This window comes from Podarcis gaigeae (assembly GCF_964106915.1).
Source record: "Podarcis gaigeae genome assembly, chromosome: 16".
Taxonomy (NCBI): Eukaryota; Metazoa; Chordata; class Lepidosauria; order Squamata; family Lacertidae; genus Podarcis; species Podarcis gaigeae.
In genome coordinates, this window is record NC_139693.1 from 28,094,261 (window position 1) to 28,122,007 (window position 27,747).

At 42.7% G+C, this 27,747-nt stretch overlaps 2 protein-coding genes across 13 annotated transcripts in view; both read left to right on the forward strand.

Moving 5' to 3' along the window:
- The window catches only part of LOC310834189 (immunoglobulin lambda-1 light chain-like), a 179,400-nt gene extending 161,007 nt beyond the window's left edge, over window positions 1-18,393 (forward strand). For 9 of the 11 annotated variants that reach the window (XM_083717672.1, XM_083717684.1, XM_083717686.1 and 6 more), the window contains 2 exons: window positions 12,761-12,798; window positions 17,834-18,393. In XM_083717672.1, the coding sequence (XP_083573798.1) occupies window positions 12,761-12,798; window positions 17,834-18,153 (358 nt within the window). In that variant the 3' untranslated portion in view covers window positions 18,154-18,393. The other 2 variants (XM_083717685.1, XR_014559115.1) reach the window with 2 other exon arrangements.
- The window catches only part of LOC310834202 (immunoglobulin lambda-1 light chain-like), a 125,556-nt gene extending 99,163 nt beyond the window's left edge, over window positions 1-26,393 (forward strand). Inside the window, exons 3-4 of one of the 2 annotated variants that reach the window (XM_083717709.1) lie at window positions 22,444-22,481; window positions 25,816-26,393. In XM_083717709.1, the coding sequence (XP_083573835.1) occupies window positions 22,444-22,481; window positions 25,816-26,135 (358 nt within the window). In that variant the 3' untranslated portion in view covers window positions 26,136-26,393. Of the gene's footprint in view, window positions 1-3,218; window positions 3,243-8,172; window positions 8,733-22,443; window positions 22,482-25,815 lie in introns of those variants that run through there. The other variant, XM_083717710.1, reaches the window with a different exon arrangement.
- The last annotated feature ends 1,354 nt before the right edge of the window (window positions 26,394-27,747 follow it).

Consider the following 27,747-nt stretch of genomic DNA (forward strand, 5'->3'; position numbering starts at 1 on the left):
GGCAAGTTAAAGCCAGGGCTTGTTTAGATGGGAGGATCTGGTTATCTGGGGAAAGTTGATGTTGCAAACTTAGGGGTGGGGTCAGTGGCTATTTAAGCAAGGTCCACAGCTTTCTCTTTCTCTTTTGCTGTGGACATCGGATCTCCCGCCCGCCCTCCCTTGTTGGGCTTCGCTTGACCTTGCTATGCCTGTCATGGGGTCGTTCACCTTGGTGCGGGGGCCCAGTAGGAATTTACCTCTTGGCTGATTAGTGTGTGCCAATTGGGTTTTGCCTACTGCGTAGCAAATCGTCACAACTTGTAAGGTTGGCGGTTAGGCATTGGTTAAAATTGGTTGGTGGAGGGGTATGGATAGGCTGGGCCTGCCCCTCCAATGCTGCACGGGTATTCCGTTAAAGGAATTCTGGAACTTACCATCCCCTTCGTCCAAACCCTTGGTGCAGGGTGCGGGCCGTGTAAGTTCCAAGGAGCATGCGGGGATTAGCTGAGGGTCTGTTTCGCAGCTCCAGTTGACCCTGATCTTGCTCTTCCGCACTGACTACGGAGTCAGGGCTGTCCCCAAGGCGGGGAGGACAGATAGTCTAACCAATGCCTAAGCAACCACTCACAATTTGTATTGATAATAAAGTTGTGGCCAAAATTATGCCAAAAACCTTAAACAAAAATAATGTGTGAAGTTTGAGTTATTGGGTTTGGGGTGTCTTGGGGACCTCAGCACGCAAATACAAGATGGGTGACACCTGGCTTGAGAGCAGTACATGTGAAAAGGATCTAGGAGTCTTGGTTGACCACAAACTTGACATGAGCCAACAGTGTGACGCGGCAGCTAAAAAAGCCAATGCAATTCTGGGCTGCATCAATAGGAGTATAGCATTTAGATCAAGGGAAGTAATAGTGCCACTGTATTCTGCTCTGGTCAGACCTCACCTGGAGTACTGTGTCCAGTTCTGGGCACCACATTTCAAGAAGGATACTGACAAACTGGAACGTGTCCAGAGGAGGGCAACCAAAATGGTCAAAGGCCTGGAAACGATGCCTTATGAGGAACGGCTAAGGGAGCTGGGCATGTTTAGCCTGGAGAAGAGGAGGTTAAGGGGTGATATGATAGCCATGATCAAATATATAAAAGGATGTCACATAGAGGAGGGAGAAAGGTTGTTTTCTGCTGCTCCAGAGAAGCGGACACGGAGCAATGGATCCAAACTACAAGAAAGAAGATTCCATCTTAACATTAGGAAGAACTTCCTGACAGTAAGAGCTGTTTGACAGTGGAATTTGCTGCCAAGGAGTGTGGTGGAGTCTCCTTCTTTGGAGGTCTTTAAGCAGAGGCTTGACAACCATATGTCAGGAGTGCTCTGATGGTGTTTCCTGCTTGGCAGGGGGTTGGACTCGATGGCCCTTGTGGTCTCTTCCAACTCTATGATTCTATGATTCTATGATTCTATGATTCACTCTTCATCACAAGAACCACAGAATAAATAATGCTAGCAGGCCAAAAAATGGACAGTGTGCAAGGGAGAGAAGTCAGAACCCACAGATCAATCAATCCATCAATCCTTATTGTTGTCAAAGACCAGGCAGAGACCCATAGAAGCAATGGAGTTTTCTTCTATCTGCAAATTTGAAGTGCAGGATTGTGCATTAGTGGAAGCATATATATTTCACCCTGTATAAATGAAATTCAGCAGCAGCTTTCAGAACTCAATGTACAAGTTCATTTTTTAAAACCTGTGATAAGTGTTTTCTCTGAGACATACTAGAAGCTAATTAAGGAAGTTCATACTTGAACTCCAAAGAACGGTCCAGTGCATTGAGTTTAATTTATAAAAAAAACTATTGTGGCACAAAGAAAGCTTCACTGCCTCCAGACTGATTCAGTTGTGAAGCCTCTTGTCAGAAACAGAGCCAACATCTTCTGGACTAAATGAGACAGTGGTACCAATTTTTGGATTCTCCTCCAGAGACCAAACTGAAGTGGCAATGTCCTGGTAACTTTCTAAGTGTTTGGACTACAACTCCCATCATCCACAATTAGGGTGGCCTATGGTCAAGGATGAAGGGGGTTGCAGTCACATGGAGGGCACTGCCTTGGCTACTGGTGGACCAAAGGAACTCACCCATCGCACTCCCAACATCAAGAGAAAAATAATGGGCAACAGAACTCCTTGGAAGACCTGAGAGTCTTCTGGCTGCCAGACAGAATCCAGGAATGCTGCTCCCACGGGTGAACCAGGTCATTATGTCATCTTTCTTCCAAAACACCGTTAACTATATTTTTAATTGTACAGTGGTACCTTGGTTCTCAAGCGCCTTGGTTCTCAAACACCGAAAGTAAGTGTTCTGGTTTTTGAACGTTTTTTGGAAACCAAACGTCAAATGAGGCTGTTGGTTATTGTTTCTGGGTTGCCTGCACCAATCAGAAGCTGCGCCTTGGTTTTCGAATGGACTTCTGGAACAGATTAAGTTTGACACTTTTGTTTTTGTACGTATTTATTTTCCATTTTTGTTTTTGAGGCTTTTCCAGTTCATTTGTTTTTGTGACTGCGTGGAACCTAGTTCAGCTACTGATTGATTGATTGATTGATGGTGTGACTGCGGAAATGGATAACAGTCCCCCATCCAAACAATGACTATCATCAGTGCAGGTAAGAAAATAATAATAATTTTATTTTTTATCATCTACAATGCTGTCTTATTTATTTTATAGTACAGTACATTGGTTATTGCTTTCATTTTATGGATCAATGGTCTTGTTACATAGTACAATTCATGTTAAATAGCTGTTTTAGGGGTTGTTTTTAAAAGTCTGGAACAGATTAATCCGTTTTGCATTGCTCTCTATGGGAAAGCATGCCTTGGTTTTGGAATGCTTTGGTTTTGGAACAGACTTCCGGAATGGATTAAGTTTGAGAACCAAGGTACCACTGTATGTTCCATTGACTCTGTTTAAAAGATGGCTCATTTGTACTGCTTTTTTGTTTTGTTTTGTTTTCGTCCACCACTTTATGAAGCATTCAATCTCTTGGAAAAGTGGCTTATAAATTAATTTTTTTAAACTTCTTAAGAAATAGGGGAGAAATATGTCACCGTAAGGAAAACAGAAGCTGTCCTGTTGCCTATTCTATTCCCAAATGGGATAGGTGTCGACAGCTTGTCTCTCCTTGTGAAGAGACAGCAGGTTTTTGTACAGCTTTGTGTCACTGTGGTATGTCTTCGGAGGAGGAACCCACCTGACTGTCACAGGTAAGTCACTGAATTTATCACAACCTTTTCCATACCTGTGACAATATTCTAACTTTTCCATCATTTTTGCCCTTTTTTCCTTCTCTGACTGTAAACCTGACCTTAGGGCATTTGTTGTTTATTTTACAATGAGCCTTTCATAGAAAATGTACTTGTGATCCTAGCCAGAACGGGATATTGCAAAACCATGTTACCTGCCTCTTCTTTCCTCAAGAACATTGGACAGTTATTTCAGGCAGGGTGGGAAATTATTTTCCTTAGTCTAGGTCAATGTGACTGTCTTTGGAAATCATTTTTTGCAAATCTCCGTGGTGGCTAAACTCAGACATAATTTTACTGGTGGATGCTAAAGATATCAGAGAAGTGAATCTGAGCTGTGCTATTCCAGGTAGCCAATATGAATTAAGGGCAGTTTGGATAATCCCCGAATTGTGCTCCAAAGCTCACATTAAAGCAATACACCAACCAAAATGTCACAAAATAGCGTGAAGCATTTCGGGTTTCCAGAAATCTCCATTCTGGAGGGCCTAAACACTTGCACCTTACGTTGTGACATTTTGGCCCACCTTATAAAATGGTTGGATCAGGGCTGTGTGTTTTTTTCTAATGTAGCTCCCTTTACTTTTTCTAATTTTGTATTTTCATTTTGGGACTTCATAAGCAGAGGAATAGAATAGATTCTGCTTCTAGATAGCTCTGCAGTTCAGAGCAACATGCTCAGTCTAAGAGAACCATGACTCTACATTCTACAACACAAAATGCAATCATCTGAAATGGGAACCAGGGTCAACTCTGTGCATAAAATTTCAGCAGAACTGAATGGGGTTTGGGAACAAACTGAAGTGACCACTTTGCAATTCACAGTGCATCAGAAGGTTGAAAGCAACCTAACCCATGAGATTGATGATCAGATCTCCTGACTTTTTCCTTTGCTGTTAAATCAACTGCACAGGCTTAATTTATTAATTGAAGTAGAGGCACAGCAGTAAAGATTACTAATGTAATTCCCTAGTCTCAGTTGCTGCATCCCAGACTTACTGTTGGTCGCACTGGAAAAATATATATGCTTCTTTCTTTCTTTCTTTCTTTCTTTCTTTCTTTCTTTCTTTCTTTCTTTCTTTTGGAATATCTTATTGGTAAATATAACAAAAAAAGAAAGAAGGAAGGAAGAAAAAACCATGGGCTGCACCCCATGCTAGTCCTTGCTCAGAGTAGACCTGCTGAAATGAACAAATTTAACTCCATTCATTTCAGTTGGTCTGCATGGATTAATACTGAGTTGGGTGCAACCCAGATGACATTAACAATAAGAATATTCCATTAATCCATTAATATAGGCATGTCCACATGTCCAAATAGGTACCTAAATGAGACTGATGGTTATAAGCCATGCATTAAAAGGGAGAAAGCACCAGGGCTGGTGGTCTTCAGATTACGATGAGATCTTCAGACCAAGAGGGGTTCAGCAATCAATCTGTCTCCTGTGGGAACTCTGAGAATTATAGCTGCGTGAGGAGAATAGGAGGATTCTAAAATCTCTCAGTAACCTTTCCAAACCACAGTTCCCAGGGCTCTAATGGGGGAAGCCATGACTGTTTAGAGTGCTTTGAGCCTACTTTAAATGTATAGGTAGATGGTAAATGGTAGATAGATAGGTAGATGATAGATAGATTAGATAGATAGATGATAGATAGATAGACGATAGATAGATAGATAGATAGATAGATAGATAGATAGATAGATTAGATAGATAGATAGATAGATAGATAGATAGATAGATATAGATAGATAGATAGATAGATAGATAGATAGATAGATAGATGATAGATAGATAGATGATAGATATAGATAGATAGATAGATAGATAGATAGATAGATAGATAGATAGATAGATAGATAGATAGATATAGATAGATGATAGATAGATAGATAGATGATAGATAGATAGATAGATAGATAGATAGATAGATAGATAGATAGATAGATATAGATAAATGATAGTTAGATGATAGATGGTCAAATCTTTATTTGAATCAACCACTAGCCGTAGCAATAAAATAAAATAAAATAAAATAAAATGTACTGAAGATAGAGGTAAAAACTTAACTACAGAAAATACATTTTGGGGTTTTACATCATTAATCAAATGATAGATTTTATTCTAATTATCCCCGATAAAAACCATGCACTTTTTGTACGGTGCAAATGAAGCTGTACAAAGAAAGGTAAAACTGATTGTAAATATATGTACTGTGTGTTGGGAGAAAAACTGGTGAACATTTTGTGAGGACCAAAAAAGAAACCTTAAATTGATTTGAAAACATGGGGAATTGAACTTAAGCCCAATAAAATGAGAAACTATAATGGAGAGGATTAACGCTTCCCCATTACCTGACGACAACACATACCAGTAAGATGACTTGTTCAGAGTTGCTTGTTCGTCTTTTTCTTGTAACATGGTTGAAATCATTTTATTATTATGATAGCTTTTTTAAAAAAAATATGGATAAAAACCAATGCTCCCCTTCTGCTTTCAGTGGAGACATCTGTTGACATTTGAGAAGGGGGCAGATTTTTCTCTAATTTTCCCTATCCAAGTGTGGTCCTCCAACCTTTGAGATCCAGTCCAGGGGGTTGTGGGACCTTCTGAACAGTGTGAGGCAGTTGGCAACAAGGGGAAACCAGAGAAAATCCTCTCCCCCTTTCTATGTTCATAGATAGTGTCTTCACAAAACTGGAATGGATTTCATCTCAGGGATCTTTATCCTCTGAATTTGGAGTTAAGGCTTGTTCACAAAAGTGAAGCACTGCCTCATCCCCCCAAATGACCCTCTCAGCGGGCAAAAATGGCCGTTGCTTGGACTCCCAATTGGGGAGGGGGCTTCTGCCCTCTGTTCCTGCTTGCGAGCGTCCCATAGACATCAGGTTGACCACTGTGAGAGCAGAACAGAGGACTAGATAGGCCTTTGTAGTCCTCATCCAGCTGAACTCTTCTTCTGTTTTAAAGCTATGTTCTCTATCCATTCTTGGAGGCTGTCTCTCAACAGCAGTTGCTAGGAATCAAAAGTGCATGGAGCAGTGTAGCTCTCAGATTGTCAAATGACATGGGCTCTGTTGTCAAAGTCTGGGAATCGGACTTCCAAAATGGCATCCGGGCATATTTTTGCTGCGGTGTATGGCAACTAGGGCAATTCTTTTATTTTATTTTTTAGAATAATGCTTTAAAAATGCAAAAGAAGTCCAAAATGGAGAGCCAGTGTGGTGTAGTGGTTAAGAGCGCTAGACTCGTAATCTGGTGAATCGGGTTCGCTTCCCCACTCCTCCACATGCAGCTGCTGGGTGACCTTGGGCTTGTCACACTTCTCTGAAGTCTCTCAGCCCCACTCACCTCACAGAGTGTTTGTTGTGGGGGAGGAAGGGAAAGGAGAATGTTAGCTGATTTGAGACTCCTTCAGGTAGTGATAAAGCGGGATATCAAATCCAAACTCTTCTTCTTCTTCAAAAGCTAATTTTATGGGGGAGATGTTCCCCCAAAAGCTCAAAAACTTTGAAAAACAAAAAGGCAACCCTACTATTGAAATATGCCAACCCTACTTTTGACCACATCTAGAAAGGCTCATTGTATATTCTTTAAAATACTTATGCGCAATGAACATAGGTGCTGACGCCCTGGGCCCCTGGGTGCCTGAGCACCCACAAATTTCTCCATGAACAGACCAGGCACCCACGAATTTCTGTTCCAGGGCCATGGACGCTGCATGGCACCCATGGCCCGGGGCACCCACAGTTGTGGGGCCAAGTTGGCACTCCTGACAATGATAGTTTGCCATGTGTACAACAACAAATAAGGTGCTTTGTAGATCTCTCCTTTGCTATGGCTGTCAGTATAAATATGTGAGTTTAAAAGTGCATATCAGACAGGGAATGTATATCCCAGTTGCTAAGCAGCTCTCCAGTTTCTAAATTAGTCTTAACTTTGTTTTATCTTTGTGTTAATTGGTTTTAACTCATCAATATTTTATAGAGCGGAGATGAAAGGACAGAAGTTCAGGAAGTTTTTCAAAGCCCTAGAAATGTCAGACTATGACCCCAAGACCTTTTGCATGGAAACCATGTTCTGTAGCCTCTCCCATTAGCATAGACGTATGATCTCCCATGTGCATTATTGTATTCTAGTTGCAGATATTCCCAACCAGACTCATGCACTGTAATTAGAAGGAGAAATCTCTGAATAAACTCTTCCTCTTACAGATCACCGCAGCTCAAGGGTGCCAAGAATGGCTGTGTTGCTTCATAGACCAAAAGATACAGGTTCAATTATGTGTATATTGCACAACAATATTTTCTGTGCTATGAAGCATTAAGGTTCAGTTCCCCTTGGCAATTTTCGGAGAATCATGAAGAGATCAAAGGGGCCTTCAACCACACCTAGTCCAACTTACAGCTCAATGATTCCTCTTTCTAAAAATAGATGGTTCCAGGAGCCACCATTTAAATTTGCTCACAGTGCCTCAGAGTAATGCAGGAGCATTATGGGAAATTTAAATGGCAGCTCCCAGTTTCTGACATCACTATCATATGGAGCACAATAAATCTTTTAGGATACATCCATATGATACATTAAATGGTGGGGCACTCTGAGAATATATAATGCATAATAGCAGTTAAACAGAGAAGAAGGCTTCACAAGCAACAGTATTAAAAAGATTCTTGAGGCTGGGGGAGAAGAAAAGCTTTTGGAGGAGATTGACATCAACAAGTCATGGTTTCCAGATAGTCAAATGTCCTTACAAAACATTTCAGGACACAACTTTGGGGAATAGAATCAGATAGTACTTCCTTTATGAAATCAAATAAATTATTACATGTGTCAAATATTTAATACCCCCCTGAGAGACGACACTTAACCAGATTTCCCCTTGACTTCCAGGTCAGCCAACAGTACCTCCAACAGTGAACGTCTTCCCACCATCCCCAGAAGAACTGAAGAGCTCAGACAAAGCCACCGCGGTGTGTCTCATGGATGGCTTTTACCCAGGCACTGTCCAAGTTACCTGGCAGGCTGATGGTGCCACCATCTCCTCTGGGGTGGAGACAACCACGCCCACCAAGCTGAATGACAAGTACGCGGCCAGCAGCTACCTCAGCATGAAAAAGTCCGACTGGGAGAGCTATGAGACAGTCACCTGCAAAGTGACGCATGATGGGAAGACCGTTGAGAAGGTGGTGAGGAGATTGGACTGTGCCTAAAGGCTGGATGGGTCTGATGAGTTCCTCGTGCCTCCAGAAGCCGAGAAGAAAGAGTCCTTTCATGTTCAAGGGGGCCAAGTTTATTCTCTGATTTCCTCTAATGCTACGTTGATCCATTCAGCCTGGTTTCCTTCCTATGTCGTTCCCCTCCCCACACCTCCTCCCTTCCTCTTCTCCCTGGAATCTCCTTTGTATGTTGGCTTATAATGTTAGCAAATTAATAAAATGTCATACATTTCACCAGTGTTTTTTCTTGACCAACTTATTTATTCCATCTCCTTCAAGCAGGTTGTAGTCATGGTTTCCTGTCATATTACAGAAGGAAGTGTGCTGTTACTCTGCCAAATTGCACTCAGCTCAGGTCGACAGCTGGTAGCAGCAGTGGCAAAAGCAGTGTGATTTCATGGAAACATAGGAATTGGCCTTCTCCCAAGTCAGCCCAGTGGGCCATCTAGGTGGGCATTTTCTACACTGGTGGGATGTGGCTTTCCTGGAGTTCAGGCAGGGTTCTCTCTTAGTCCTACCTACCAATTTAGGTCCTGAGAAATGGAAAAGGTCAATTCCGGTTCGGGATGCACCCCAGATTCATTTCTGGTGGGTATTTCAAACATTTCCAAACATCACTTACAATCTGACATGTTCTTCCTTCCAGTCAGTGAATCACTCATTGCATTCAGGATGTTTAATAAAGAGGTTCTAGGCTCTAGTGAATTAAAATCACGGGTTTCTCCTGAGCATAAGATAAGATAAAATAAAATAAAATAAAATTCCATGATCACTGGGAAGCTTTTAGCCAATACCTTATCAATATACCCACTAAATCAGCAGACATGGAGTAAAGGTAGAAATCTTTCTACCTTGTGACTCACCTGTGGCCCTTGAGTTGTTATAATTCCCATCATCCCTGACCATTGGCCATGCTGGCTGAGTGGGATGCAAGCTGCAGTTCCACAGCATCTACAGGGTCCAACCCTGGCATAAAGCAACAGCTATGGGACAGGATTTTGGTAAGCTTCCCGTTTCCTCCATCAGATTGCAGTCACCTTGCCTGCACCATAAAAATGCACCTCCCGGTTTTATGCACATTACTGTCACGAGGTATGTAGCCCATGAAGAAAATGCCACAGCACACCTTGTTCCCAGCTTGCTGCGCACTCCTATTTGAATTAGGTTATTGGGGGGGGATGTCAGGGACTGGGCAGAGGAGGAATGGTGGAGACCGCCTCCCCTTCCTGACCCCTCCAGGGAGGAAGAAGAGGAAGACAGTACAGTGGTACCTCGGGTTAAGTACTTAATTCGTTCCGGAGGTCCGTTCTTAACCTGAAACTGTTCTTAACCTGAAGCACCACTTTAGCTAACGGGGCCTCCCGCTGCTGCCGCACCGCCGGAGCACGGTTTCTGTTCTCATCCTGAAGCAAAGTTCTTAACCTGAAGCACTATTTCTGGGTTAGCGGAGTCTGTAACCTGAAGCATCTGTAACCTGAAGCGTATGTAACCCAAGGTACCACTGTATAGATCTAGAACAGGGGTTTGAGGGAGGTCACAGCTTGAAAGCAGAGGAGGGTGGAAGTTGGGAAATAATGGGAGAGAAGGAGACAGGACCGGAATGGCAGCTGGCTGACACGGTGTCTTTAGAAAGCATCCCAGACCCTCCATCTCCCAGAACCTGCGAGCCTTAAAAGTAGGAGATCAAAGAGCTCAAAGACAGAGGGCATGTTGCATCACCTATAGAAGTGATGATGAATGAGGAAGTGGGAGAGATGGGGGTGGAGATTCACTCAGGAGAACACCATTATCCAAGAGGATGGGTTCTATAGCTTCTCTCTGTAATATTCAAATAAAAAAGGACAATAAGAAACTTTTCCTTGACTTTATACTTTCCTGGACAACCAGCCAGGAGCTGCTGACAGCAACCTGACAGGGGGAAAGGGAGAGAGAGGAAAATACCCATGTCCTTGCAAGATGTTTATGGCTGCTTCTGAGCCATATGTACACAATGGGTACCAGGAATGCCAACTTGACTCCGCGACTGTGGCTGTCTGGCACCATAGGTGCAATGAAGTGATCATGGCCCTGGCACAGAAATTTGTGGGTGCCCGGCCCCTTCATGGGGAATTCTGTGGGTACTCAGGGCACCAGGGAGCGAACCTATGATGGATATCAAATGTCAGGGAGCATCAAATGGTGAGGATTTACACCAGCTCAGCAAGCAGGTCTCTCCTTAGCCAGCTCCCACTTTTTTATTTCCAACCCGTCCATGGAGGGTCAGCTTCCTCCCCTTCACTCTCAAAGTTCTCCAGCTGCTGCATCTCACCTCTCCTCAGCATCCAGCTGGACCCTACTTAAGCCAGAGGTCTCTTGACCAAAGTTGTCTTCCATTCCATGCCTCATGCTCACAGATTCACCCCCATAACAATGAGCAGCAGCCCCCACTGCATCTCCCCCAGTTTCTGCCTACGATGGACTACTACAAACACACACAACAGGGCAATTATGATCGAAATGCACATCTACAATGTTTCAAAGAGGTCTTCCACAGCATCGTTTGTTTATTATAGTCTGTCTATGCCGTCCTTCCTTCCAAAGGAGCCCAATTTGCCACAGGCAGCGTTTCATGTGTACCTGCTGTTATTTAGGCCTGAACATATGTAAGCAGACATGGTCCAAGCTACCTTGCTGACCAGGTGACCATGGCTGAACCTCATGGATGGTTCAGCAGGTCAACTCTATACCTTGGAACTAATTGCCACTCAAATGAGATACATAAATCAGAATAATAAAAGCCATCGGTTTGTGATTATCGGCTTTGCAGAAGTCTGCTGAAAGGCCTGTTCCTGTTGGCTTCTATCTATGAAATCCTTGGTGCTGACCACAAAATCCATGGTGCAGTGCAATTCTGATCGAAATACATTTGCAGGGAAACTTCCCAGGCCTGCGTTATTTTACACAGGAAGTTGGACAGTGTGCAAATGAGAGAAGTCAGAAGCCATAGAAGCAATCGAGAGTTTTCTTCTACCCACAAATCCTAAGTGCCAAATTATGCATCAGTGGAAGCATCTCTGTTTCACCCTGAATAAATGAAATTCATTGGCACCTCTCAAAACTCAGTAACAAGATCATTTTTTAAAAATCGGTGATAACTGTTTTCTCTGAAACATACCTGTAGCTGATTAGGGAAGTTCATATTTAAGCTCCAGTGCATTGAGTTTAATTTATAAGAAGACAAAGCTTCACTGCTTACAGATTAATTCACTTGTGAGGCCTCTTGTAAGAAACAGGGCCAACATCTGCTGCACAAAATCAATGGTTTGGTTCTCCTATAGAGATCTAGTTAGGATGACTAAAGCAAAGGTAGACAACATGGTGGCTTCCAGATGTTTTGGACTACAATGCCCATCATCCACAGTTAGGATGGCCAATGCTTAGGGACGATAGGAGTTGTAGTCCACAGGAACTGAAGGGCACCACAGTGGCTTCCCATGGACCAGAGAAATCCATCTATAATACTCCTTACATTTAGAAATGAATAACTTGTAACAGAACTACTTGGAAGTCCAGAGATTCTTCCAGATACTCAGCACAGACTGTATCCGCCTTGCCCAGAGATGAGCCAGGTAAGTATGACATTTTTCTTCCCAAACATACTGCTATGTACAATATTTCATTGCATGTGCCATTGACTCTAAGCATTCTTTAAAACTATATTTGAACTCCTTGTTTTGACTGGTGTTTGTATACCTCTTTATGAAAGATTGGATTTCTGGGGAAAGCAGCTTATAAATCTATTAAAAATAAACGTCTTCAGAATTGAGGGAAAATATGTCACTGTGAGTTAAACCAAAGAGTCTACGACTTCCCGGTCAGAACGTCGGCGGTTCAAATCCCCGCAACGGGGTGAGCTCCCGTTGCTCCTGCCAACCTTTGCAGTTTGAAAGCACATCAAAGTGCAAGTAGATAAATAGGTACCACTCCGGCAGGAAGGTAAATGGCGTTTCTGTGTGCTGCTATGGTTCGCCAGAAGCGGCTTAGTCATGCTGGCCACATGACCCGGAAGCTACACGCCGGCTCCCTCAGCCACTAAAGCGAGATGAGCGCCACAAACCCAGAGTTGGTCACGACTGGACCTAATGGTCAGGGGTCTCATTACCTTTACCTATGTATACCGTAAGAACAATAGCAGTTCTCCTACTGCCCATTTTATTCCCAAATGGGATAGTTGTCGCATTGTGAAGGAACAGCAGGTTTTTGTCAAGCTGTGTGTCACTGTGGTTCGTCTTCGGAGGAGGGACTCACTTGACAGTCCTTGGTAAGTCACTGAATTTATCAGTCCTTTCCACACCTGTGGCAATATTTTAACTTTTCCATCACTTTTGCCCTCTTTTCCTTCTCCGGCTGTCATTTACTTTGCAATGAGAATTTACTATAAACGGTATTTGAAATCCTAGCCAGAGCTGAATTGTGCAAACCCATTTTGCAGGTTTCTTCTCTCCTCAATAGCACTGGAAAGTTAGGGGTGGACGGGGATTTCTTTTCCTTAGTCTAGGTCCTTGTGACAGTATTTGGGGGGAAATATATCAAAATAGCCTTGGTGGCTGAACCATTGGATGCTAAAGATGGTAAAAAAATAAAACTGAGCTGTAATGTCACTGTAAGTAAAACAGAAGTTGTCCTATTACCCATACTAATCCCATATGGGATAGTTGTCAATGGCCTTGTGAAGGAACAGCAGGTTTTTGTACAGCTTTGTGTCACTGTGGTGGATCTTCGGAAGAGGGACCCACCTGACTGTCACAGGTAAGTCACTGAATTTATCACAACCCTTTCCATACCTGTGACTATATTCTAACTTTTCCATCATTTTTGCCCTCTTTTCCTTCTCTGACTGTAAAGCTGACTTTAGGGTTTCTGTTGTTTAGTTTACAATGAGTCTTTAATAGAAACTGTATTTGTAATCCTAGCCAGAGCAGGATGTCGCAAATCTGTTTTACATGCCTCTTCTCTCCTCAATAACACTGGGAAATTATTGGTGGGTCATTGTGACAATCTTTGAAAATATTTCTATCAAATTCCCCTTCCTGGCTAACCTTGACATAATCTTACTGTTGGGTGGAAAAGATGGTAGAAAAGTAAATTTGAGTTGTAGTGTTCCTTCCAGGTACCCAATATGATTTATGAGGAAGGTTGAATCAGTTTCTAATGGTGCTCCAAAATCCATATTAGTGCAAGAGACCAACCAAAATGTAATAAAATAGTGTGGAGAATCTCAGCTTTCCAGACCATTCTGGAGAACTGATAAACTTGAAGACTGCCCTGTGACATTTGGGCTGGGTTTATAAATGTATAGTCCTACTGTAGATTTCTGGATTTTTCTTAGGAACTAATGTGGCTCTCTTTACTTTTTCTATTGTGGGTCTTCCTATCTAGAATCATAGAACAGATTCTGTTCAAAAGAACTGTTTTTTGTTTTGTCAAACTCAGTAATCCACAGGCGCAGGCTCCCAAATGACTTTTTAAAATAAAAATCTGAAGATGTTCAACATTTTGTTGATAGTTAAATGTAGCCACGTAAAATGTAAACCACAGTCTACATATTTCAGCAAAACTGAATGGGTTTCTAGGAAAAAGTTGAAGTGAGGTTTTTGCAAGAAGGCTAAGAGAGATCTAAACTGATATATCTAGAAAAATCACCTGAGATTTAAGGGGCATGATGGAATCAAATGCAACAAGTTTCATTTTTTAACTGAAATAGAGGCACAGCAGGAGAGAGAATTAACCAATTTCCCTATTTCTTTAGTCTCAATTCTCACACCCTAAACTTAATGTTGGTCTCACTGGGGAAAAAATATGTGGGTACTTTTATTTTTATTTGCAAGTATAAAAGGAAGGAGCAAAGCCAAAGACACTAGGTTGTATCTAATACTAGTCCTGTTTGGAGTAAACCAATTGCAGGCATAAAAAAACCTACGTCCGCTCATTTCAGTGGGTCTTTTTCGATTAAAACTGAGTTGCAATCTACCCAGCTGGCACTGGCAATAAGAATATTCCATTAATCCTAATGTAAATATAAATATAGGCAGATTTACAAATAGGTATATAAATGATACTGATCATTATAAGCCAAGCATTAAAAGGGAGAAAGCCCAGGGAACTCTTCAGACCGTTGTGACACCTTCAGACCCAGAGGGGCTTAACAATCAATTTGTCTCCCATGGGAATTCTGGGAATTGTAGCTCTGTGGAGGGAATAGAGGGATCTTAAAATCTCTCCTCAACCTTTCCAAAGTACCGTTCCCAGAGTTCTTTGGGGGAAGCCATGACTATTTAGAGTGCTTTGATCCTGTTTTAAATGGGTTGTGCAAATGGATCTATACAAAGAGGGGTAAATCAGCTTGGAGATGTATGCATGTTGGGGGAAAAGATGGTGAATATAAACTGATTTGAAAACATGGAAAGCGGAACTTAAGCCCAGGAAAATAAGAAACTAAAATTGACCCATTAACGTATCCCTGTTACCTGACTACAACACTTGCCAATAGGATACCTTATACAGAGGTGTTTGTTCTTTTTCTGTGACAATGGTTGAAATCATATTATTATTATTATTATTATTATTATTATTATTATTATTATTATTATTATTATTATTATTATTATTATGATAAAAACCCATGCTCCTATTCTGCTTTCAGTGAAGCCATCCACTAACATATGAGAAGGGGACAGAGTTTTCTCTGATTTACCCCACCCAACTCAGGTCTCCCCTGGCTTAAAATTCATTCCAGATGGCTGTGGGACCTTCTGAACAGTGTGAGGCTGTTGGCAGCGAGGGGAAGGGGGAACCAGAGAAAAACATCTCCCCCTTTTTATGTTAAAATAATAATAATAACTGGAAGGGATGTCACCTCGATGATTTTTATTCTCCAGATTCAGAGTTAAGACTTGTTTACAGAAGTGAAATGTTGTCTTTCACTTCTATATGGCTGCGCCAGCGAGCAAAAATGGCTGTTGCTTGGACTCCCAAATGGGCAGAGTGCTGCTGCACTCTGTTCATGCTTGTGAGCTTCCCATGGACACCCAGTTGATCACTGTGAGAGCAGAATGGAGGACTAGATGGGCCATTGCAACCCTGATCCAGCAGACCTCTTATTTTCTGATGCTCTTCGAGGCCATTTTGCAATACCCGTTGCCATGGATCAAAAGAACAGAGAGGGCTGTTGCTCTCAAAATCTTTTTGCAAGCTTCCAATAGACACAAGGTTGACCGCTATGAGGACAGTGTCCCAAGCCAGTTGGGCTTCTCACCTGATCCAGAAGGGCTCATCTTATTGACTTTAAAATATTTATGTGCAATGAAAGTTCACCCCCTCTGAGAGCAAACAGGGTGCTTTATTGATCTCTCCTTTGCTATGGCAGTCAGTATAAATATGTGGGTCATTTCCCCAGAAGAACTTGTAATTTTGAACAATCCTTTGTACAGTGGTACCTCTGGTTACGTACTTAATTCGTTCTGGAGGTCCATACTTAACCTGAAACTGTTCTTAACCTGAAGCACCACTTTAGCTAATGGGGCCTCCTGCTGCTGCCGCACCGCCGGAGCACAATTTCTGTTCTCATCCTGAAGCAATGTACTTAACCCGAGGTAATATTTCTGGGATAGCAGAGTCTGTAACCTGAAGCGTATGAAACCTGAAGCGTATGTAACCTGAGGCACCACTGTACTTAAGAACAAGTGACCAGTCCAAACTGTGCATTGATCTTGTCCACTCCTGACCATCTCAGGGATGGGGTAACATAGTAACCCTCTACCTTTGCCCGGATGCTGTGACTCCAGAAATCACATCAGCCCTGGCCATGCTTAATGGGGCTGTCACCGATTGGAGAGACACAGATTCTACATCTCTGCTTTATGCTGACTGGCAGCACTTGCACAGTTATGGGATAGGGAGATCTGAACAGCTTTCTTCTTTCTTTGGCTGAGTAAGATTGTCTTCCATAAACACAGTTTTAAAAGTGAGTCTGTAAGTGACTATGGAGGCCAATTCTGGATCCACAAGTCCTTCAACAGTGGAGACATGGGTTTCCAGGCGGGCGTTGGTCATGGTGAGGGTTTGCCGAGCGTGCCTTCCTCTTAGCGTGTTTCTCCCTTTCGTTCTGAGTTTGAGCATCTACAAAGTCCACAACACCTTTGGTAAAAGCTGTTCTCCATCTGGAGTGCTCGCAGGCCAATGCTTCCCAGTTGTCGGTTATTATACAGTGGTACCTCGGGTTACATACACTTTAGGTTACATACACTTCAGGTTACAGACTCCGCTAACCCAGAAATAGTACCTCGGGTTAAGAACTTTGCTTCAGAATAAGAACAGAAATCGTGCAGCAGCGGTGCAGAGGCAGCAGGAGGCCCCATTAGCTAAAGTGGTGCTTCAGGTTAAGAACAGTTTCAGGTTAAGAACAGACCTCCAGAATGAATTAAGTTCTTAACCCAAGGTACAACTGTACTGTACTACATTTTTTTAGATTTGCCTTAAGAGTCTTTAAATCTCTTTTGTTGACCACCAGCATTGCACTTCCCATTTTTAAGTTCAGAATGGAGTACAGTGGTACCTCCAGTTGCAAATGGTTGGATCCCAAAGAATTCGCAACTGGAGGTGCAGCTACTGTGCATGTGCGTGGCACTGTTTAGCCCTTCTGCGCATGCACGCACAGTGAAACCTGGAAAAATACTGGGTTTGCTGCGTACATATCCCGAAGGATACGTAACCGGAGATCAACGTAAGTAGAGGTACCACTGTAGTTGCTTTGGAAGACGATAATCAGGCATCAGCACAACATGATCAGTACAACTTTGCTTCTTCCAGTACACTGGCCTGTCTTGCCAAATGATGTGTAAAATTTGACTGCATCTCTCTAGTGTCTATGGTGTTCTAGATGTGGATATTCCTAACTGGACTGATGCAGTCTAAACTCTTCCTCTCACAGATCACCACAGTTCAAACATGCCAAGAATGCCTATGTTGCTTCATAGACCATAATATATTTTGCATGGGCTGAAACATGTGTTTGTTGCACGACAACATTTTGGGTTGCTATAAAGGAATACAACCTGGTTCTCCTGGGCCTTTTTCATAGAATCATAAAGAGCTGTAAGACATCTTGTAGGACACTTTCAGCTCAAGGTATAGTTTCCAGATAGTCAAATGTCCTTACAAAACATTTCAGGACACAACTTTGGGGAATAGAGTCAGATAGTACTTCCTTTATGAAATCAAATAAATTATTACATGTGTCAAATATTTAATACCCCCCTGAGACACGACACTTAACCAGATTTCCCCTTGACTTCCAGGTCAGCCAACAGTACCTCCAACAGTGAACGTCTTCCCACCATCCCCAGAAGAACTGAAGAGCTCAGACAAAGCCACCGCGGTGTGTCTCATGGATGGCTTTTACCCAGGCGTTGTCCAAGTTACCTGGCAGGCTGATGGCGCCACCATCTCCTCTGGGGTGGAGACAACCACGCCCACCAAGCTGAATGACAAGTACGCGGCCAGCAGCTACCTCAGCATGAAAAAGTCCGACTGGGAGAGCTATGAGACAGTCACCTGCAAAGTGACGCATGATGGGAAGACCATTGAGAAGGTGGTGAGGAGATTGGACTGTGCCTAAAGGCTGGATGGGTCTGATGAGTTCCTCATGCCTCCAGAAGCCGAGAAGAAAGAGTCCTTTCATGTTCTAGGGGGCCACGTTTATTCTCTGATTTCTTCTAATGCTACGTTGATCCATCAAGTCTGTTTTCTTTCCTATGTCGTTCCCCTCCCCACACCTCCTCCCTTCCTCTTCTCCCTGGAATCTCCTTTGTATGTTGGCTTATAATGTTAGCAAATTAATAAAATGTCATACATTTCACCAGTGTTTTTTCTTGACCAACTTATTTATTCCATCTCCTTCAAGCAGGTTGTAGTCATGGTTTCCTGTCATATTACAGAAGGAAGTGTGCTGTTACTCTGCCAAATTGCACTCAGCTCAGGTCGACAGCTGGTAGCAGCAGTGGTAAAAGCATTGTGATTTCATGGAAACATAGGAATTGGCCTTCTCCCAAGTCAGCCCAGTGCTCCATCTAGGTGGGCATTTTCTACACTGGTGGGATGTGGCTTTCCTGGAGATCAGGCAGGGTTCTCTATATGCAGTGCTTTTTTCTGTGGGGATGCATACCCCTAACCATTTTGTGAATCTAATGGGAGAAGAAAAAAATTAGTTTCTTCTCTAGCACAGTGAATCGTCTGTTCCATTGCTACCCCCAATGGCGGCCTTTTGTCCATTTACTGTGTTTATTTTTCTCAAATTGAACTATAAAATGGTGATTTTCTTGAGTCAAAATGAGAGTACCTCTAAACATTTTTTTAAAATAAAAAAGCACTGTCTATATGTGACCTGTGATCCTTTCCAATGAGCAGTGCTTTATCTAAACAGGTTCCAGTGCTAGAGGAGCAGAGCTACATAATGGCTCAGCAACCTTTTTAGTATTATTATTGTGATCAACTGACCCTTTCAATTGCGGGGGTTTTTTTAAATGAATTGGCTTCCTTTGCCCAGTGGAAGTTGACTGGTTGTCGTTCCACTCCATGATTCATTTCAGGTGGTCTTTCAAACATTCCCAAACATTGCCACTGGTCTGCCATCTTCTTCAAGCCACAATATGGAGAGTGGTCCATTTGGGTCCATAGGTACAAATGTTGCCCTGGTCCACCAACCCTGGTCCACCAACCCCAGTGTCCTCAGGAAGACCCAACTTGCCTGCCTTCTGTACAACCATTCAACAGATGGCTCTGCCTCTACTTGGCTCTAGCCCTCCTTTCCACCCAATCAGTTTCATTGCTCTGATTGCTTTGGGGAGGCAATATGAAGAGCCGATAGCCTCCAGTGAATGAAAGTCATAGGTTTCCCTGAAGAATAGGATAAATTCTTTTAAAACTGCTTTAAGCATGTCTAACTGCTTCTGAAGACCATGTGGAATGATTGGTATAAGAACAGTATACCTGAAGGAGCGTCTCCACCCCCATTGTTCAGCCCAGACACTGAGGTCCAGCTCCAAGTGCCTTCTGGTGGTTCCCTGCCTGCAAGAAATGAGGTTACAGGGAACCCATCAGAGGCCTTCTCAGTAGTGGCACCCGTCCTGTGGAACACCCTCCCATCAGATGTCAAGGAAATAAACAACTATCTGACTTTTAGAAGACATCTGAAGGCAGCCCTGTTTAGGGAAGTTTTTAATGTCTGATGTTTCATCGCTTTTATTTTTAATAATAATATTCTGTTGGGAGCCGCCCAGCCAGATGGGTGGTGTATAAATATATTATTATTATTATTATTATTATTATTATTATTATTATTACAATGACATACTGAAAAAAGTGACCTGCTTACTGTGCTAGCATAAATCCTGGTTAATAATAATAATAATAATAATTCCCATACACCACTTTGGTACTTCCTCTTTCCCCATTTTTAAAATGAAATGTAACTCCTGAACAGAGATATGAAAACCTACAAGAAGAAAAGTGGAAAAATTGAGGAAACTCCTTTCCCCAGAAATATTTTCAAGTTGTTCTTTCCCCCTATTTATTGCCCCCAAAATTGAAAGGAAAACCACAAAAATTGGTAGGGGGACAATTTTTCCCATATTTTTCCCAGGCCTTCACATCTCTAGTGCTTCTGATGTAAATGTCCACCTCATCTGCTATCCTGTTTCCCACAGCTGGTAGTCAGGTGGCCTTCAGGGACAGCCAGGTCTGCTTCCAGGAAGCCCACAAGAAGGCAACTCTGAGGAACTCTACATTAGTTGCTAGCAGTGGGCACTTCTACATGTAAATGAGAAGACAAATATTTTCTCCCTCATCAGCCTTCTCCCTCCCCTGTTTGTCTCACATCCACACTGCTCCATGACAAAACCCTTCCACCCCAAAAGAGATAACCATCTGCTTCATTTTGATACATCAAAATAAGAGAGGGTCTCCAACTTTAATTTCTGAGTGTCGGCTTAAAATATCAGCCTACTGTTGACATCCACAGGAGACTACAGAACCCATGATACAGTGCAACTGTGATCAAAATACACCTCCACAGAAACATCCCAGGCCTGTGTAAGGCAGGGAATGGAAGCCAGAACCACCACAGCAGAGGCAAATAGCAAAACATAGGTTCCAGCGTTTCTCTAATCAAAAGAGGGACATCCTATTCCAAAAGAGTAATTTTACTATTAATATCCTTCCCATCTGACTGGGTTGCCCCAGCTACTCAAGGCAGCTTCCAACATATATAAAACCATAATAAAACATTTTTTAAAAGAAAACCTTCCCTATACAAGGCTGCCATAAGATGGAACTGCGGGTTGGATAACTCAATTCCCTTCAACATTTCTCTGATGAAAACAGGGATGTCCTAAGGAAAAGGGGCCTCTTTATGGATCACTGCCTTGTCATGGCAAAGGGGCTTGAATAACTCAGTGTAGCTATGAGCTATGCCATGCAGGGCCACCCAAGACGGACAGGTCTTAGCCGAGAATTTAGACTAAATATGATCCACCTGGAGAAGGAACTGGCAATCCACTCCAGTATTTTGCCAAGGAAACTCCATGGACATAAAAAAGGAGTAGCTTTGAGAAGAAAGTGAGAGTTTCCAAGGCATGCCCTGGTACATGGGATCATGGAGTGTCAAACACAATTAAGATGACTAAACAACAACAACAAAAGGAAAAGGGAGACATTCTGGGATCAAAGCAGAAACTGGGGTGGCTTCTGTAAATCCAGGGCTGGTCCCTGGAGAGACTGACAACGTTATTTTTAAGGTATTTTAAATGGTTTCTCAAAGGGTTAAGATGTCATACTAGCTGCTCATTACAGGTAAGTTCCTATGTATTGTCAAAGAAACGGTTCAATGCCTTGAGTTAATTTATAAGAAACTTTTGCAGCATAGATAAAACTTCACTTGTCTGTGTGATCTCTTCTAAGAAACAATTTCTTCATTAACTGGATGTGTTACTGTTTCCCAGAAAGGTAAGGTTGCCTGACTAATTCATTCTTTGGGAATTCTGATGCAAACTGATAGGATCATTGGCCCCATGGGCTAAGGTGCAAATTAGTCATCTTTGGATTTTGTGTTTCTCCAAATTTTGCGATACAGTTCTTAGCTTTAAAAAATCAAGGATCTGCATCTTAGAATCAAATCTGTTTTCAGAAATGCATGATTTAAGAGAAATATGTATACTGGAAAAAATACGTTCAAAATTAACCATGTTTGTGGCAAATTAAATAACAATAGCAACTGTAGATTAATGTGGGAAGGGGACCAAAGGGACTTACAAATGGAAATGGATTTATGAATGAATACGGATCTATGAATGGACATGGACAGTAAATAAACTGACCCATTCATCCCTACCACTGGAAAATTGGTTGGATAAAGGACTTCATCTAACATACTCCCTGCATCCAAGAACAGACTGTCTGGGCAATGGAAGATCTACAACCAGGAAGATTTACAAAGAGTCACGTACCGGTATTTTAAAAATAACTGTCATGGTTTAATAACAAGACCTTATCATTGTCACCCCAGAGAAAGGTTTGTTTTATTTTTTTCAAAAAAAGAAATGCACCATTGCCTACAACTTCTTTGGAAACAGTACAATATTCTTTTAGAAAATGCATACCATTGTTTATTGCCCCCTGTCATGTCCTGTGGCGAGAATGGGGAAACAGTTTGGCCCTCTGGACATGACTGGACTCCCAGCTCCTGCCAATGCAAGTCAGCATGTCAATGGTCAATGATGATGGAAGTCATAGTCAAGCAAGATTTGGGGGGGGGGGGTCCCAGGTCTGCCTACTCCTCCCAGATGGACTGAGGTTCTGTACCATTTCACACCTGTGAGGGAGGCAGGTTTTTGTACAGCCGTGTGTCACTGTGGTGGGTCTTCGGAGGAGGAACCCACTTGACTGTCACAGGTAAGTCACCAAATTTATCCTGAATCTTTCTGTACCCGATGCAATATTCTAATATTTCCATCATTTTTTGCCTTCTTTTCATTCTCTGGTTCTTGATTGACTTTTGGGCTTTTCGTATTATATCTACGCTGATTCTTTCATAGGGACTGTTGAATTGTTAAAAAACCAGGCAGTGGGTTATAAAAAATCCTATTCGCTGCATGTAGAAACAAAGATGGATCGGTTTAATCCTACTTCTCAGGTGGTGGGGTGCGTCAATGAAATGTCTCTATAAACTCAGTCAGTCTTTCCCACTGGGCGGAAATTATGTTCGAAAACTGAGTTTGAGCTGTGGCATCTCCTATACAACTGGATTACATCTGATGGGATTCACTGATTCTGCTATTAAGAATCCTGACTGTGAATGAACAAAAATAGAGTAAAATAGATAGTTTATAAACTTGCAACAAGCTCTTTTTAAATATTCACTGAGAGTTTCCATCTAGATTTTACTTTAATGATAGAAACTATGCAATTGTTTTTCCAAAGTTGAACTGAGTTTTGTGAATGACACTTCATCAAAATGAAATGGTAGATCTTATTCTCCTTTGGGGGGGGGGGGTTATTCTGAGAAATGCAATCCAAAATCCATAACAATAGCACTGTTGATGTCTATGCAACTGCACTGGCAGAAGTAGACTATGAATTTTAGCCTTACGCAGTGACTTTAGCGAGATTGTAGGAAAAGAACCACTTTATTGAGTGCATACAAGTGCATGCAAAACCAAGATATTAGACTCTGGGATGCCATAAAATTTAAAGACACCCAATTGTTCAAATTGTCATGTCACCCTCTAAGACATCTAGATGAAATCAGTCTTGAAGATGAAAATCAGGAGCCTATTATAACTATAAGAGAATACAGGTGCCTGATGGCCACCATCAAAGCCGATTTCACAGATGTATCAGTTTTTTCACATGTTGACTTGAATCCGCATGAACTAAGTATTTGATCTCAGAGCTAATTCCTCTGGGGCATGCTATTTTAAAGATCTGATATTCTAAAGTAGGCTGGGTATAGAAGGCATTGGAGTCCAAGCATCCTTTCTGAGAAAGGTTTGCTGGAACTATTTTTGAGCTTCCACAATGTCACCACATTGAATTATTTTCAAAGAGGTTTCTCCAAGAGAAATTCTTCTTAGATTGCACCCAGAATTGTCCATCAGTTCATTGCAAGGATGGGACAACCTGTGACTCCTCCAGATTTTTCTGGGCTGCAGCTCGCAATAAACCTGGCCATTAGTCGTGCTGGCCAAAACTATGGAGAATTGAGTCCAACTACTCAAAACAGGTTCCCCCTGTTTTGATAGACTCAGTTTTTTTTAGGGAGAATGTCTTCTTCCAGAATATATTAGTGATTCCATGGCAGGAGTAAGTGGCAGAATCCAACCATTCCAATGCATTTACTGGAATCGAGTCAACATATATATATTTTTTAAAAAATACATCTGTTTGGGAAAACCCTGCTATAACGTATAGTATTCTCTTACAATTCTGTGTGATACCAAAGCTAATTCCTCTAGGACATCCTATTTTAAAGATCTGATCTTCTAAGAAGGGCTGAGAATGTGGTCAGTGGCGATGAGATTATGATAACAGATTACTAATTCACAAAAGCTCAGCCCATCATCCCCAATTGTCCCTAGTTACCAGTGATAGGTATGGTTTTCTGATGTCTGTTCCTGGTCAATGTTTCCTGCATTTGTCCACATAATAACTTTGGGAGATGCCTTATTGAGCAGTTAGATGTGAAACCCATGGCCCTCCAAACATTGTTGAGCTCCAGCTCCTATCAACTGCAAATGCTTAGAGATTATGGGAGTCATAGCCCAACCACATCTGAATAACCAGAGCTTTCACATCCCAGTATGAGAGTATTCAGTGTTCAATGATTCCGCTTCCTCCGCTGTAGAAGTTAGATTTATGGATGGATGTATCTTGTGCCCATATAAGTACATTGGTCTTGGTTTATAGAAGTACAAAAAAGTTGGCCAGGGGGGTGGTAAAAGTGAGAAAAATATGAGGAAAAACTTGAAGAAATTGTGTCTGTTTAGCTGGGACAAGAAAAAGCTGAGCTGGGGTATAAAGAACAATATCTGAAAGGCTATCACCCAGAAGAGGACAACAGTCTGTTCTCTGGTGCCCCAAAGGGCAGATCCAATTAAGTTTGCAGAAAGATAAGCTTCTAGTTGGTGAGAGAGGTTTAGCAACACCAACCAGTTATGTAGAGGGTTTCTGATTTGTTGACCATCATAAAGGGGATGATGATGTAATTACCTATAAAGATGGTGGGTCTTCAAGTGCAGGCTGGACAGAGTTCTGCTGAGATCACTCTAGCTCTGGATCTCCTGCAGCAAGCAGGATGTTGGACTAGATAACCTGCAGGAGCCCTTCCATAATTCCCCATTCTCTATGGCTCTCCAACACTATGATTCTATAGACTTACACTCCATGCAGTGCTCAGCTTGCCGCATTAACCCATTAAGCAACTATGGAAGCATATATTGAATCACCCACTGACTAGGCAGTGGAAGCTGGTCCATTTGGGTCAATAGGGTGCTACCGCATCAACCTCAATGTGCTCTCAGCCAGAGCTCACATGACTGCTTTCTTACTTGCAACCACTACGGGGCTGGCCCTGGCTGTCAGCTTTTCCTCCTTAGTCTCAGTGTTGCTCTTCTAGTACTCAGCAGGGAAGAGGATGGGGGAAAAATTAGAATGAGTTGGCTTCGCCTGTCACTGGTTCCAGCTCTACCTAACATTGGTCTCCCTTGCTTTCTGCTGCACCAATCCCAATAGGCATCACTGTAATGAAGGCAGGTTCTCAGCATATATCTAAGCAGAAGAGTATATTTAAGCAAGCCTTCTACAAATTAAATTAATCCAGCAGGCAGATTGTCCAGCAATGTGCAATGGCGAGGAACAAGGGAAATGGCTTGGCCAGCAATAGGGTGTTCCAATGAGTGTCTGCCAATTCTTATTTCTGAGCTGCTGAGGGTAAGTTAGACTCAGTATCATATATCAGTCCAAAATGAAGAACAGGGTGCTTCTGAAACACACTCAGAGTGTCCTGCTCTGATTACAGCACAACCAGAACCTACACTCTGAGGACTGGGAGACAGCCTTCCCAAACTAGAAGACATGACTTCCAGAGGTGTTTGTTTTTTAAACAAGGAAATAGGATACGATTTCAATTCCTTTATGAAATCAAATAAATTACGCAATCCTATATGTCTCTATTATATAATATTCCCCTGAGACACGACACTTAACCCGATTTCCCCTTGAATTCCAGGTCAGCCAACAGTACCTCCAACAGTGAACGTCTTCCCACCATCCCCAGAAGAATTGAAGAGCTCAGACAAAGCCACCGCGGTGTGTCTCATGGATGGCTTTTACCCAGGCACTGTCCAAGTTACCTGGCAGGCTGATGGTGCCACCATCTCCTCTGGGGTGGAGACAACCACGCCCACCAAGCTGAATGACAAGTACGCAGCCAGCAGCTACCTCAGCATGAAAAAGTCTGACTGGGAGAGCTATGAGACAGTCACCTGCAAAGTGACGCATGATGGGAAGACCGTTGAGAAGGTGGTGAGGAGATTGGACTGTGCCTAAAGGCTGGACGGGTTTGATGAGTTCCTCGTGCCTCCAGAAACCGAGAAGAAAGAGTCCTTTCATGTTCAAGGGGGCCAAGTTTATTCTCTGATTTCCTCTAATGCTACATTGATCCATTCAGCCTGGTTTCCTTCCTATGTCGTTCCCCTCCCCACACCTCCTCCCTTCCTCTTCTTCCTCTTCTTCCTCTTCTTCCTGGAATCTCCTTTGTATGCTGGCTTATAATGTTAGCAAATTAATAAAATGTCATACATTTCACCGGTGTGATTTCTTGACCCACTCATTTATTCCATCTCCTTCAAACAGGTTGTGTTCATGGTTTCCTGTCATATTACACTCTGTGCTACACAAAAGGAATGTGCTGTCACTCAGCCAAAATGCACTCAGCTCAGGTCGACGGCTGGTAGCAGCAGTGATAAAAGCAGTGTGATTTCATGGGAATGTAGGAAGCAGCCTTCTCCCAAGTCTGCCCATTGGTCCATCTAGGTGGGCATTTTCTACACTGGTGGGCTGTGGCTTTCCTGGAGATCAGGCAGGGTTTTCTCTTAGTCCCACCTACCAATTCAGCTCCTGGGAAATGGAAAAGGTGGATTTGGGGTTTAAAAGGAGATTGGTTGGGTCCAGGTTTCATTCCAAGGACACTGACATCATTTCTTTACTAAGTGACTTTTCCACGTAAGCAAGTTGATTTACAGCAATAACAACCACACATTCCTACTTTGTGGGAAGAAACATTCCCTTACTCAGCCAAAATATTCCCTGTCTACTCCTTAGTATATTTGGAAGCTCAATTCCTACAGCATTGCTTTGGAAACAGGGAAAGAAATTGTACCAGGCCCTGCTGCAGCTAAAGGATGGTCCAATGGAAGAGGAGCAAAGCCATAGCTGATTAGCAGAGCACCTCCTTTGCATGCAGAAGGTCTCTGTTTCAATCCCCAACACTATCTCCCAGGAGAGCTGGGAATGTCCACAGTCTGAAACACTGGCAGTCAGTATGGACAATACTGAAAGAGATACACCAATGGTTTGACTTGGTTGAAGGCAGCATCCTGTTTAAAAGGAGATTGGTTGGGTCCAGGTTTCATTCCAAGGAATCCCCTGACACTTGATTTCACACACACACACACAACCAGGTGTGACCTGGAGGGGAGATGCAACACAGGTATGGCAGGGCTGTGGTGCCAAGCAGTTAGCCCCACCCCCTTGAGGTCATGTGACTCTCCCAGCCCCTGCCAAGAAGAGGTTGAACTCTTTGCAGCAAGGGGCCTTTTGTACCCATACATGGAGGATACTGAGCAGTTGAGAACCCTGGTTGCTCATGGTTCTCCATGGTGCAAGTAGCCTCTGTGGGTACCTGAGGCTCACCACTACAAGAAGTTGATGTCTTCATGAGAGGGAGCTGGAGATCCATAAGACCTCGGTGGATGGGGGGCCAAAGTCAAAAGTGGGTGGAGCAATAAATATAAAGTGGGTGGAGCAATAAATATACAGAAGACGAGTTTCTGCACATGGTCATGCATCCCTCTCTATCAAGCAAGAGTCGTTATCAGACTACAAGGTCCAGTCAGGCTAAAACGCTCCAGAATAGTGTGAAGCAAGGGTGATGTGGAGT